This window comes from Puntigrus tetrazona, chromosome 16, assembly GCF_018831695.1.
Source record: "Puntigrus tetrazona isolate hp1 chromosome 16, ASM1883169v1, whole genome shotgun sequence".
In the NCBI taxonomy this organism is placed as follows: domain Eukaryota; kingdom Metazoa; phylum Chordata; class Actinopteri; order Cypriniformes; family Cyprinidae; genus Puntigrus; species Puntigrus tetrazona.
This window is the reverse complement of record NC_056714.1, coordinates 14524476-14539306: the sequence shown is the minus strand read 5'-3', so window position 1 is coordinate 14539306 and position 14831 is coordinate 14524476. Positions and strand designations below refer to the sequence as shown.

The following is a 14831-nucleotide window of genomic DNA, read 5'->3' as shown; positions in this document are numbered from 1 at the left end:
CCTGCCCATGCTGACGGATGTTACTGACTCACTGCCAGCCTTATCATCTGTTTGTTGAACTTGCTCTTAATAAACAACCACACATGGATTTTAAGAACCATCAAAACAGATTAATATGCACCAGACATTTATTTTACAACGAAATCACAAGAACCTTATTCTTAACTGAACCTAATTTATGCAAAATATAGCGCAGTTTCTTCACATTTACAGTTCTCTCACCTTTATGTGCAAAACATCATTTCAAACATCTGTTCAACCAACATTTTTTAATTTCATCCAAAAGTTTCACAAGACTGCATTGAATCTAGCACCTCTGTAACTAAAGCGATGAAAATGTTTTGGACTGTTACATTGAAAAGATTAACATTGTTCATTCGAAAACATCCCGAACTCACCAAAGTCCAACAGGTAAATACGATCAAAACTTGGGTTTGATTATAAATGTAAAATATTTACAATGTCAATAATGATAAAATAATGATATCGTGAGGTCTTTGTGTAATTATTGACTGTTTGTGTTATTTGTGATGGTTCTTGTTCACAGAAGCATAAAGTTGACTGCAGTTATCCTGAGGTTTAGCTGTTACTGTGATGGCAGCATAAGTCACTTTGTCTGCATTAACCTGAATATAAATCACAGATACTGTTACACAAGCGGAATGTTTTTAACTCACAGTTATCATAGCATGATAACTATAATTCAAGAAACAAATTTGAAAGAATTTAGAAAAAGAGAAAAAAGCTCGGTGTGCAAAATAATCTCATGCTGAGAGAAGGTGAATGGATTTATACAGTGACTGAAGAACAGAAAAGTGTGTTACTCACTTGATTCTGTTTTGCTTGTGTTTTGTTGTATGTGGCCACCTCAGTGTAAGTCACATCATCATTCTGCTCCTTAAAAAAATGAAAAATGAACCCATAAAAGTAGGTTAATTATTTTATCTGCAGGTGCTGATTGATTGGCGAACTCTGTTCTGACTGAATTAAAACAATGTTGGGGCTGAAATGTAAATAGCTCAATACTGAACTGATGTATGAAGAGAATTTCATGAAGTAGTGCTGTATCCTTTTTTAATAACTCCTTGGAGAAAAAAAATAGACACTGTTTCTAGCGACGGTTGCAAATGAGTACCTAGGCTCTTCTGTAGTTAGATTGTGTACTAAACTGCAACTTTTCATTTTCTGTCAGGCTTAGTAAACGATATAACTAAAGAATTAAAGTTTTAAACAGGAAAAATATCTAAACTTGTAAATGAGATGCTTCTGGTCTAAAAACGGTAAAACCTCATCCATAGGCTTAAAGCCTTACCCGTAGGCTAACTTCTGCATTGAAGAAAAATGTGGATACACAATCTATAAACATGAAGACTAATCATATTGTTTACTTACGTTAGTGCCGGGAGTAGGATTGATCGATATGTTGATTGTATTATTGGGTACATCATATGTATTCATATTTGTGTCCTTCAGAAAAGAAACACTGACATTTAGCTGATGCTTGAATCTAATGTAAATAAAAACAGTCCATAACTTTGACTTCGGTATTATGATACTTACCACAGCGTCATTAGCCACTCTTCTTTTTCTAAAAAATAATGTTGTCTCGTGAAATAGGAATATTTTTGATAAAAACAAATGAGTAAAACACACCCAAACTGACACTTGATTCACTAGAATTTTTTAAATGCTAGAATTATAAAATTATGTTTGCCTTAGTTTATTAAAAATAAAAATTACGCCACCATTCACTTACCCTTATGCTATTTTAAAAATTTATGACTTTTGTTCTTCTGTAGAACACAATAAAAGAACAGGTTTGGTTATCACTGACCTCCTCTGTATGGACAGAAACACACTTTAGGCAAATGCGACTTTGCTACGTCAACATCTCAGCTGATACTTTAATACAAGTTAGCTGACGTGTCGACAGTGAGCATAATGTTCAACGTGGGCTATTTAAATATAGCGTAACCAAACATTTCTCAAAAAAAATCCATTTTTAGGTTCCTCAGAAGAAAGAAAGTCATTTAAATCTGGGACAAAATTAGGGTTAGTAAATGATGACAAGTTTTCATTTTTAATTTGTAATTTAATTTATTAATTCATTGTTTTCTCTCAACTTATGAGTGAAATGACGCAAACTATAGTTCAGGCCGAGCACTTCAAAATCTTTCCAAATTGAAATCATATGATAAAACAGAAACTGACATGTTTGTCTGGAAAAACTTTGAATGTTTTGGACTGTTGGTATGTTGTCATAAATGCTGAGTTAAATTTAAAAACTCACCAGCTCTTTTTTTACAAATCACCCAAAGAATAACTGCAGGAAGGAGAAGAGCTAATGCAGCAGCAGCAACACCAATCCCAATCACTGAGGGAAAACAACAGCACAACGGTACATTGCTGTCATTTCAAGTACTGACAAGAAAATATAGTATAATTGTATTTAGAATGAAAAAATCATATTTGAAGTTTCTAAAGGGGTTTATTACTGCTGGAAAGAGCCCACAATCCTTCAAGCTTGCCATTTGCCACTTTATATGCAGTTTTATACATTAAAAAATTTCAGACCTCCCCAACTCCAAATTTTCTACTGATCTAAATTTTCCCATTGGCCCAGTTGAATTTCTGCACTGCCCAGAACACATTTTAGTTGGGACAACTGTTGCCACATTTGAAAAACAATAAATTCAATTAGGCTGATTAGGAAAAGGTTTGATGCAACGAGTCACTAGAACATTTTGAGTTGGGAGGTCAACATTTTTTTACAGTGTATGCAATGAAAACCATCTACTCACTTAATAACAGAGAATATATGTTTACTAAATTCCCATAACACAGGCACGATTGCTTTGGAATGATATATGATTAAAGAGTAATTTTCACACAGTAGTTTTAAGTTATAGTGACAAAAGTTTGTGATCAGCCACACTCTAACAGTGAGCTTTGCTTTTACAAGAAGATTCTTAATAAACTCAGTGGAATTATAATGACATTTATGCATACTTAGTTTATCTGACAGTTTTGGTGTAGGACTTGTTTGCTTCTCAGAGTTTTTTCTGGTAGTTGGGATGAGTGTAGTTGCTGCTTTTGGTTTAGATGAGCCGTATTTGTGGAAATACAAAAAATAACAATATGCACAAACAACATTAAGTTATTGAATTCTTTTTTACAATCTAGAGCTACTATTATGAGGAAAAATGAGGAAGACAGATCAATAAAAAAAAACATGTTTAAATGCAGTAGATTAATTAATAAACATTCAAGAGCTGATTATGTACCTGGTGGAGTGAAAGTTGTGGTAGTCAATGAGCTGGTGACAGGAGCCACTGTCTTTGTCTCAAATGGAGCTGTAAAATTTTCAGATGATCATATTTTAATTCTTGATGATCAGTACAAAGGTATAAATAACTGAAATTATACATAATAACTGTTTACTTGAATACTTGACAGTATATGAGGCTGAGGTCTTCACTTTATTTCTCTGAGTAACCTGACATCTCCACTCTCTGTTGAGATCTTCTCTCAGGAGTCTTGTAGTCAGAGAGCTGTAGCAGTATGTTGAGGAGAATGATATCTTATATCTGGGGTCTGTCTGAAGATTCACACCGGTCTGATTCACCCAGATCAGCTGAACTCCTTCAGCACGGACCAAAGCATCACAAGAGACTCCATCATAAAACAACTGACAGAAGAGAGTCACAGAGCTGCCTGGACTGATCTCAGACTGAGAGGATGAAGAGACTGAAACAGAAAATAAGACAGAAATGACAATCTTCACACTTTTAATATATTATCATATGTGTTGAAATGACATAAACACTGACCATAGAGAACATGCAGATAAACAGGTGCATCACTTGGTGGTCTATTCACATATTGTTGGCAGGTGTAAAGTCCACGATCTTTTTCTGTGATTTTCTGGATGTTTAGAGAGCAGTCAGAGCCCAGACTCAGTCTCTCATGTCTCTCTACGTCTTTCTTCTTTATTCCTCCAGCAATCAGTTCAACTGTATTTGATTGTTTGCTGTAGGTCCAAGTAGTTGATGTACAGTCAGAAAGAGAATTATTACAGGGCAGACGGACATTTTCACCAGAACCGCAGAACACATAGGTCATTTCCGCTCCATTCAAACCTGAAATACACCACATCTGATTGATCAGATTTCGATCAGATCAAAACTTGTGCAGTGTATCTCAGGATTTACACGCTGCCGTGTGTCAGTACATTCAATAAAAAAATTACATTCCAAACAGAACATGAGGTCACAGCATGAACATCAGCAAGCATAAATGTTCAATTAATGTTAAAAATTAAAAATGATTAATATTGCTTTATATGTAAATAGATCTTCAGATTACGCAGATATTACACATTTTTTACCTGTGAGAAGTGGACAAAGAAATATCAGTCCCAGCAAACACATATCAGCCATTTTCTCCAGATAATCCTTGTTGTTTTTAGCTTCCTCTCTTCTGAGCAACTGATGGTTAAGTCACAATCCTCACGATGCAGTTGCATTTCAATGACACTGTTGTAATGTGTAATGGAGAAGTGTGTCACGTGTTTATTTTAATTGTCTTTTCTGCTGTACACATGCCTATACTTTAATCTCATTGTGCGAAACATCTGTAACAATCTAAAGAATGGTGATATACTGAACCAAAGTGCAGTGATTTTATTAGCAAACACCCAAAATATGGATTTCTGTTCCTCTATGTAATATTTATAGCTGTTCTTTAGCTTTTCCTTCCTATAAACATGGTTGGTTGTCCTCACACGCACAGAAGCGATCGTCAGTTTAGACCGATAGATGAGAAACCAAAGTCATTCCATCAGCAGTTCCTCTTCCTTTTAGCAAGTTGCTTCATGACACTGAATTCTATTTTGGTTTGAGGCATACATTGGTTAAAGTTGTCCTCATGATTACAGAAAGCTGCAAAAAGAAGAGGAACTGATGATGATGGAGAGATAGAATGACAAAAACCGAAAAAGACTGATACATTTCTTATGCTCCTGCTGCTGTTTTGACGATTTATGCTACTTTTTTGGTCTTTTTCTAGTAGTCTATATGAATGATTTATATTAAATAATTGACAATAAGTTGTATATTTTTGTTTTATTTAAAAAACAACAACAACAACAAACATGACAACAAATGAACAAACAGGAATGGTTAATAAAATTACCAGAAGTCAAAAAAGAGTTTTTTACATTATTTTAAATATTTTAAATACATTTTATTTCAATTTTGTTTACAGCAGTTCATTTATCAGTTTCATTTGGGACGTTTCTTCTTTTCTTGTTTTTCTTCTTATCTAGATCGGACACATTTTTTGGGTCCCACACACCTCACCTGTGTCTTCATTTCATCAGTCAGTTACAGGCAATGCATTTTTTTGTGGTAATTGATTATTTGAAAGTAAATTATTTTGTGATCCTTTACTTCCCATATTTAAATTTAACATTATTTTACATTTTATAATTTTTACATAATTTACAGACAGCAGGTATAAATATATAAACGTATCCATCCAGAGGTGTTGAGTGCCTGCTAGGAGAAGTGTAGCATTGACTCTCTGTGTGCTCTCAAAATATTTAGGATTTATGTAGACTTGAATAGAATGTAAAATTTCAGTATGTTTGAATTAATTTTAACATTTAATGCACAGTTTATTAATTAATCTATAAATTAACCACCTTTTATTTGTATTATTATTATTATTCGGCTATTATATAACCATATTTTCAAAATGTGTTTATTGGAATAGCTTAGAATAAGTAATAAATATTTTTATTGTGAATACAGTTAACTTTATTTAGTTAAAAGTATTAATATAAGTAAATATGATATGCTGTGGAACTAACAATATTCGATTAAAATGTATAAAGCTGAAGAAATTGATTTATTGATGATAAATATTTAAAACTGGTCATTAAGTATGAAAATTTAATTTGAGTTATTAGTACTATTAGGGAAATCTGTTTCATGTATGAATAACCTAACATAAAACTATAATAGATAGATAGAAAGAGAGAGAGAGGTAGAGAGAGATAAGTTCTCTTTTAATAGTCTTTGAGTCTTTTAATTTTAGCCTTGTGGCTGTGGGTTGTGCACAAGTTATATGTTTTCTCCAGTATTTTCAGAGTTGTGAGCTCACTGTTAAGATTTGTTACTGCGAAGTTTGAGTTTCCATTCTTGCTCAACTCGCGATAAAACAGTTTAGACTGATGGGTGTGAAAACTGTTGGTAGTTTCTCTTCCTTTTTTTTTAAAATAGTCTTTATATCTTAAAATGTCAAATGACGGTATTACTGAACATTTTGAGTGGGTGTATGTAAAAATCTGGTGATGAGCTTTATAATGTTCACTTTAAGTAATGTGGTGTTTGTTCTCTTCTACACTAGTGTCAATTCTCTAAGTGTAATTAACTAATCAGATCATAAACCTGCATAAGAAGTGTACATTTCGTAGAATACAGATGCTGTTAAAATGTTTTTTGTGATTCAGGAAGTGACAAGCTGGAGAAGAGCTGATGATAGGAAGAAAAGTCTTACAGATACAACTATGGCTGAAAAGTGTCTCATGTGTCTGCTGCGACTGACCATTCTCTGCTCACTTCTCACAGGTAAACACATTTCTTTGTGCTCTGTAAGAAAAGCTATGTGCTATATCCATTCAGATTGACCAGACTTACAGTTTTATTATTATTAATTATTAAAAATGAAAAATATCCCTTAGACTTATATTGGATGAGAAAAACTACAGGAGCCATTATTATATATTATAGTGAAGAAGATTCCTAAACTATCTGCGTCCGTGAACACTGCAGTGTTTCAGTTACTCTCTGTGTCGCTGCCCACAATGCGTCTGTGACAGGACTTTGAAGTAGCACAGAGGGAACCAATAATAGGCATGACTTATTTTGCATTCTGCTAGCCAACTCTGTTAAAGCTGCTGTCATAGTCCAACAGGCTTTTTATTTATTAGAATAACAAATAACAAGGGTCCATAGAAAAATATTAAAATATAAAAATATAAAAACTATTACTCTTTTGCTTTTTTTTTGTAATCAAACTTTAGCTTCTACACTGCAAAAGATTTTTGTCATTTGAACAGTATTTTACTGTAATATGGACAGTAAGATACTGTAAAATGTTTGCTGATTACAGTATTTTACTGTAAACAGCAAAGGATTATGAGAAAATGTATGGTCACTACTGTATTTCTTCACTACTTGCCCCTGAAAAACTGACCAATGGCAAGGGGTACTCCATTTTTTTTTTTTTTTTTTTGGAAGTGGCAAAGGTGGAATGGTGCATCATTCACTTAACACCAAGGTTAGTATATTATATTTATTTTATAAAAAACTAAAAACTAAATTGAAAAAAATAATAATTTTCAACAGCAAACTAACATTATTCTTTGTGCCGTTTTTCATGTCTGGAGTTGGAGCCTTTTTTCTGACTGACTGAAACTGGTGAGTAAGTCATGGTCACCTATACTAGTCGAAATAATATCTAGGTAAACTGAGAAACACGTTTTCCTGCCCTTAAATGCAAGTTAGCTCATCTGGCCGGTCGTCATTTAACCCTAACAGCTAATTAAGGTGAAATACTGAGGTAAAGTGCGTAAAGTGCGCAACTGTTTCATTGGAGAATTTACACAATATTTTTTAGTACATATTTTATTTGCTATTTTCAGGTTTTTAGTATGTCGTCTTCAACATCAGAGGTGTATTTTGGGAGCCTTGTGAATACCATATCGCTAATTATATATACCGGTAAATTAATTTAGCCCAAATTCACTTAATTAGAGGCGTGCGCCGATGTTGTACGTAACTTAGAGACGGTCCCTTAATTCACAGACAGCCTCAAGTTAACACAAAACCGCGAGCTAACGTGAACCTGCTGAGGAAAACTGAGTTAAGAAACACCACTGTTAAAAACATCTTTTGCATTTTATTATCATGTTTGTGGTCATGTCGTCTGCATCGGAGGTGTATTGGAGTCCTCTCTTGAGACTTCTCTTGGCTTTGTTTGGTTGTGGAGACCGATCTGTGAATGACATCGATTACTTGTGTTTTTAACACGTTCTGGCCAGGACGCGCCCGAAAGAAAAATGGCACATAATTCACACTAGCTTCCATCAACTTTATAACGTTACTAAATAAAAACCGCAGTTACACAAAAGGATGTTGTGACACTGTTACAAGAGATTTCTCCAAGCAAAAGCAGCAACCATACAGCAAGCATTTACAGAAATGCAGAATTAGAAAACCAAAACATTTAGTTTTACATTTATTCATTTGACATTCTTTCATTCAAAGCAAGTTACATTGTATTTAAAGTGTGCATTTTATTATTGATTTTTTGGTGCGGTCTTGAGTGCAGTGCTAGAGGTGGGCTAAGGAGGCTGAGCCCCCAAATAATTATATCATTTCAATTATCATTTTAATTATATTTGTCTCTTTTATAAAAGCCAGTGTATTATTTGAAGTGTATGCTGTATATTCTGATACATGCTAAGCCCTGGATATCCACTCATAGAACTGTCCCTGTAATAAAACTCATTATTGTAGGTGTGTTTAGATGTAGCATGTAACATTTTTTTTAACATCACATGTGCATACAGCACCAACAAGTTTGAAAAGTGAGGTTTTGAAAATGTGTAAACACTGCTTTTTGTGCTTGCAGGTTCATTCAGACGGTCACACTTTGTGGCACCAAATGCATTGAAAGTCACAGATTACCTGAAATTCTGAAAAGATGGTGCAGCCTGAATCCCATCCTGCTGTTTCTTATTGGAGAGCTCATCAACTGTCAAAATGAATGAAATGCAACCACACCACCAACACATATTTGCTGTATTTTATTTACACTACCTGTCAAAAGTTATTGAACATTTTTTTATTTTTTAAAGACGTCTCTTCTGCTCACCAAGCCTGCATTTATTTGATCCAAAGTAAAAAATACAATACAAGCAAAAAGTACATGTATTTTACAGTTTTGTAATTGAAATGTAGTGTAATTTATTCTTGTGATCAAAGCTAAAGTTTTCAGTTTCATTACTCCAGTGTTCAGATTTTGCTGCCGTTTTTGAGTCTTTTTTGTCTTAGAATTATTTGGTAACACTCTAAATGTCTTTATCATCAATTTAAAAAAATATTTAAAAAAAATACTTTTTTAAAAAAGTTAAACAATAAAAAAGAATATTATCAGAACTAAAGCTCATGAATTGTGATCATTATGAATTTTTTTTTTTTGTGCTGTATCCAGCCGTTCTCAGCCCGGGATTCTGCAGTGCGTGTACATGACTTTGTCACTCAGGATTTGTCACTTGTCTGTTTCCTGGCTGCTAGTTTCTCCATAAATTGCCAAGCACGCTATTTTACACAATGTAAACACAAATATTTATATATATATATATGCAAGTATTGCGATGAACTGGCTCCAGCATCAATACGACCCCACGGAGAATAAACAGTATATAGAGAAAGGGTGGATAATGTGTTCTTGTCTTTCAGGTACCAGTGGAGCAGAAATGACTTATGTGTTCAGCAGTTCTGGTGAAAATGTCCGTCTGCCCTGTAATAATGCACTTTCTGACTGTACATCAACTATTTGGACCTACAGCAGACAATCAAATACAGTTGAACTGATTGCTGGAGGAAAAAAGAAGAAAGACGTAGAGAGACATGAGAGACTGAGTCTGGGCTCTGACTGCTCTCTAAACATCCAGAAAATTACAGAAAAAGATAGTGGACTTTACACCTGCCAACAATATGTGAATAGACCACCAAGTGATGCACCTGTTTATCTGTATGTTCTCTATGGTCAGTGTTTATGTCATTTCAACACATATGATAATATATTAAAACTGTGAAGATGGTCATTTCTGTCTTATTTTCTGTTTCAGTCTCTTCATCATCGTCTCAGTCTGAGATCAGTCCAGGCAGCTCTGTGACTCTCTTCTGTCAGTTGTTTTATGATGGAGTCTCTTGTGATGCTTTGGTCCGTGCTGAAGGAGTTCAGCTGATCTGGGTGAATGAGGCCGGTGTGAATCTTCAGACAGACCCCAGATATAAGATATCATTCTCCTCAACATACTGCTACAGCTCTCTGACTACAAGACTCCTGAGTGAAGATCTCAACAGAGAGTGGAGATGTCAGGTTACTCAGAGAAATCAAGTGAAGACCTCAGTCTCATATACTGTCAAGTATTCAAGTAAACAGTTATTATGTATAATTTCAGTTATTTATACCTTTGTACTGATCATCAAGAATTAAAATATGATCATCTGAAAATTTTACAGCTCCATTTGAGACAAAGACAGTGGCTCCTGTCACCAGCTCATTGACTACCACAGTAACTTTCACTCCACCAGGTACGTAATCAGCTCTTGAATGTTTATTAATTAATCTACTGCATTTAAACATGTTTTTTTATTGATCTGTCTTCCTCATTTGATAATAATAGCTCCAAAATTGTAAAAAAGAATTCAATAACTTAATGTTGTTTATGCATATTGTTATTTTTTGTATTTTATTTATAACTTTGTACTGATCATCAAAAATTAAAATATGAACATCTGAAAATGTATCTTTTACAGCTCCATTTGAGACAAAGACAGTGACTCTAGAGACAGTCTCTAACTCAATGACAACCACACCAGTAACTTTCACTCAACCAGGTACATAATTAAGTATACAAAAACAAATAATCAGTGTTATAGGAATCTCTGTTAGATGCACAATGCTGGTTTCCTCTTGAGTGTTACCTGAAATATGATTGCTATATGCAGTATGATTTATCTGAACTAACATTTATCTTTTTCAATTAAAGATGGTAGAACAATACCAGTGATTCCAACCCACATCACATTCTGCCATCTTACACCAATTAAAGGTGCATCCATGTATTCCTCATGTTATTGGTTTTCACTCATTGGCAGAAACTCTCATATCAGTCCATAAATATTTTAGCTTTACTCTCTTCTGAAGGTGTTGCTCACCCCTTTAAAACATTCTTTCATTTCCTCAACCTCAAGATGTTCCAAATCCACGAAACTAACGAACTATTATTAAGATGTTTGTAATGACCCATGAAGTATCTGTTCCTCCGTTGAAAGTGGAGACCAAAATATAAAGCCTGCCAAAAAAAATTAGAAAACAGATCTAACTCAATTGAGCAGTTGTAAAGAGATACGATTACTTTAGAGGACAGATTTAATTTAGGCTTTTATTTACTTCTAAACAACTGATTGACACACATAGAATCATATAATGGTACAAAGAGGTAATGTGTTGAGGATTAGATGTAAATAATTGTTTTTCTAAAGTTTTCATTTAGGTTACATGGACAGAAGCCTTACATTTAGACATAGGCCAATACCTTATATATTTCTTGTATTTATACATGAAAAATACATCTGTTATATAGAAAATTACACAGAAATATTCATTTATTACCCAAAAGTCTAAAAAGGGACTGCATCTGTGCACACTGTTTATCAGTCTTTATTGTTCATGTCACATCATGTTTGAACTGAATTAATTATGATCCACAGATCCAGTCGACTCAACATAAGAAACTGGATTATTATTCAGAGCTATGAAATATCTTTGGACGCATTTATTTATACTGATAACTTTTACTGAAACTATTAATTAAACTACAATATGTAATTGTTTATTTTATATATGCTTGATGTTACAGTTTCACAGATTCATTCTTTTTTCCTCTTTACTCTCTTCACACATCTTTCTTCTAGTGATTGTGATTATTGTTGAGGTTGCAGTGTTTGCTGCTCCTACTGTGATTCTTCTTCAGATCATCTGTGCAAGAAGAGCTGGTGAGTTTTGAGCATCACAATATCTGATGATTTACATCTCAAAAATTTGTATGAGATAAATATTTTTTATTACAATTTTTTTGTAGGGAGGAAAAACTCCCACCACTCAGAAGAAATAAAGTTGTCTTCAATTTGAGAAAAAAACATTCAAATAGCAGGAATGTCTTTCAATGTGTTTCATTTAGACATATAATAAATACATAATCAGTGTATGATAGTATGCTGGGGATTTTGTACATCAACAATTTTGTCCATTGCTGCGGCCACCATCATCTGGAGCTGGAGTAACCTGGTTTTCCACTAGAGAGCACTCCTCCTCACATTATTGTCATTCCTTCACGGGCTTCATCTAGCATTAGACTTGGTCTGGACTCTTCAACCATACCTGCTCTTGTCAGTCATCATTAAGTCGTAGATGTTAGTTCAGAGTGTTTGTATCCTCTTCTAATGTCTTGGGGTTTTTTTGGTCTTCTGACTGTGGATTTCTGTGTTTGTCTGCATCTAGGACTTAAACTAATCACTGTTTGCTGTTTGGTTGTGTGTGGCCTGTGTCTGGTTTTAAATTGTTTATGGATTATTCTTCTAATAAATGCTCCTCAACCTTTGTGTCCCTGTGCAGTTCATAACAGCTGTAGTAATTTCAGAAATTCGTATAATATGGTTCCCTCAACAAAATTATTTTAGTTTACTTTTCACCAACAATAATAAAAACCATTGCAGTTCTAATGGTTTCCACTACAAATACCATTACAAACCATTAATTTACCCATTTAAAAAATGTAATTTAAAAAGAAAAAAATGTATTTTAAAAAATATTTTTCTGTACTGTTTTGGTACATATTCCTTCAGAATGTATTTGTTTTAATAAACCACCAATAAAAGGTGACCAATCAGTACTAAACCTACAGAGATCATTACAGTTTCCATTAAAACCAACACAATTAAATATTTGTATAAACACAAAAACTTTCAACAACTGAGACATAAACTGGAATGGAATAATGAGTCCCTGAACAAAGGGGTCAATATCAAAAGCCATGTTGAGTAACTTGTGTGTCCTCCAGCTTTTGAAGTACCATAGAGCATCTCATTTTCACGGACAGCACCAGATTTAAGATGAGATGTTTCCCCACTTTTCCACCATTTGCATGTTCTCAAACATGTCTGAAGAGACAAGCAGAACCTGATTTTGAGTTCTGCATATTCCTAGGTCAACGTCTTTCGATCTGATATTAGCCAATCATATTTGAAGAACCAGTTTATAGTTTTTGTGAAGTTTAGACCTACAATCAGTGTTTGGTGCTTGTACATCAGTGTCATTTATTTATTATTATTATTTATTATTAAATCTGATTTAGGCATTACTCATGGGTAAGGTTGGGTTTAAGTGTAAGATATGATAAAGACTAAAGTTTTGGATTAAAATGTTGTTCCAGGGACATCCGACGTGACTTGGAGCAACTGACTGAAAGGGAACCTTTGTTTTAAGCTCAACCAAAGCAAGGAGTATGGTATTTTCCTTAGTTTATGTATTTGCTGGTTTTTGTATGTGTTTTCACGTGTTCTTTCTTTGGGTTATGTATGATTTGTTTGTTAACTTTTAAAGCAGTTCATTGCTAATGTTAAGTTTAAATCTTCTATTTTAGAAGAACTCTTTATTGCCACTATCAATTGATCTCTTTAATCATCATTCGGAAAGGGTAAGACTTGTTGATTAAACAGATCTTATGCACAAGGATTATAAAGATGTAATCTTTGTTCAGTTACTTGGATGGTGGACCTGTTTTGCAACTGGAGTTACGTTGTTCAGGATTACCATCGTTGTTTTTGCTGAATGTTCTTCCTGTTCACCAACGGATGGCAGTTAAGGCATTCATGTTTCATTTGCTCTTTTGTTGAGTTAAATCGACTGTTTTATTACCAAACCTGCTTGTACCAAAATATTTTTTTTTCCTTTGCTTATATGGTTGTGTCTTTTTCAAGCATTTCACTAGGGGTGTATAATACACACATTTGATTTGTCATATAAAAAGGCTCTAGTCTCTTAATGTGTTATTGGAAGTATTCCCTGATTAACTTCCCTAAATCAGATTTCTACTCAAGAAAAAAAGATCAGCCAAACCATAGTCCACACCACAACTAGGAGAAACAAATTGTTGAAATAATACAAATATCAAAAGCCAATCATAATCGATTCAACTTTTAAGAGATTTAAGAGACTTTTAAGCAGACAATGGATAAAACTGAAGTGGTAAAAAGTGGTAAAAATAGTGAGCCACATACCCTATTGCATGAAAAATTAAACAGTGCAGAATTTGACATGAGAAACCGCGTTCTCATGGTTCCTCTACAACTCTTTTAAACAGATCACTTATTTCGGCATTAGCCACAACAAAGGAAATTGTGTAACCGTTAAATACGAACTGACGCAAAATGGAAGATTTAATTGGATGATAAAAACAATAAAACCTTTCACCAGCATGCAGCATAAGCATGCAGCCACTGTGAAATAAACATGGCAAACTGACTAAAATACTATACTAAAAATAAATATGATCAACACTTGGATCTAATTATCAATGATCGAATATAAAAAAGATTCATATTTCTTTGCTCATGGTATTTTCAATGATTCATGTTTACAGAGGCATGAAGTTGACTACAGTTTTCCTGAACTGTTGGTTCTCTTATGGAAGAACAAATCAGCTCATCATTGACATGAACCTGTACACTATGAACATCCCAGATTTTGTCAAACAAGATGCAAGTGCTAACCCGCAATTACTACAAGATTTTATTGGAGTTAAATTCAAACTACATATTTTGTACAACTTCATTCAATAATAAAACTGATTTAGGTACAAACTATCACGTTGAGAGTAGGTGGATGAAATTAGAGGACTCTGATGAAAGAACAAAAACATCTGACCTCTCATCTGACCAACTAACTGTTTAGTCACAAACCTTGTGTTG

General features: G+C 33.8%; 2 protein-coding genes across 10 annotated transcripts; one reads left to right on the top strand and one right to left on the bottom strand.

The window, feature by feature from the left end:
- Window positions 1–110: 110 nt before the first annotated feature.
- Window positions 111–4761, bottom strand: LOC122360166. Of its 4 annotated transcripts, none has more exons than XM_043260551.1 (10): window positions 4388–4761; window positions 3831–4139; window positions 3442–3747; window positions 3285–3353; window positions 3010–3090; window positions 2291–2374; window positions 1561–1588; window positions 1393–1467; window positions 829–891; window positions 111–626 (listed from the first exon to the last, which is right to left on the bottom strand). In XM_043260551.1, exons 1-8 carry the CDS (start codon window positions 4437–4439, stop codon window positions 1455–1457), a joined length of 942 nt encoding a protein of 313 aa, XP_043116486.1. In that variant the 5' UTR covers window positions 4440–4761; the 3' UTR covers window positions 111–626; window positions 829–891; window positions 1393–1454. The 4 variants fall into 4 exon arrangements, with proteins under 4 accessions (XP_043116486.1, XP_043116487.1, XP_043116485.1 ...); XM_043260552.1 differs by having other exon boundaries at window positions 829–897; window positions 3010–3087; XM_043260550.1 differs by having other exon boundaries at window positions 829–897; window positions 4388–4760.
- Window positions 4762–6231: 1470 nt separating this feature from the next.
- Window positions 6232–12462, top strand: LOC122360164. 6 transcript variants are annotated; one of them, XM_043260545.1, is made up of 9 exons: window positions 6232–6250; window positions 6515–6632; window positions 9531–9839; window positions 9923–10231; window positions 10320–10391; window positions 10617–10697; window positions 10850–10912; window positions 11778–11858; window positions 11945–12462. In XM_043260545.1, exons 1-9 carry the CDS (start codon window positions 6236–6238, stop codon window positions 11992–11994), a joined length of 1098 nt encoding a protein of 365 aa, XP_043116480.1. In that variant the 5' UTR covers window positions 6232–6235; the 3' UTR covers window positions 11995–12462. The 6 variants fall into 6 exon arrangements, with proteins under 6 accessions (XP_043116480.1, XP_043116482.1, XP_043116476.1 ...); XM_043260547.1 differs by having other exon boundaries at window positions 6236–6254; XM_043260541.1 differs by lacking the exon at window positions 6232–6250 and adding an exon at window positions 6363–6427.
- Window positions 12463–14831: the final 2369 nt, after the last annotated feature.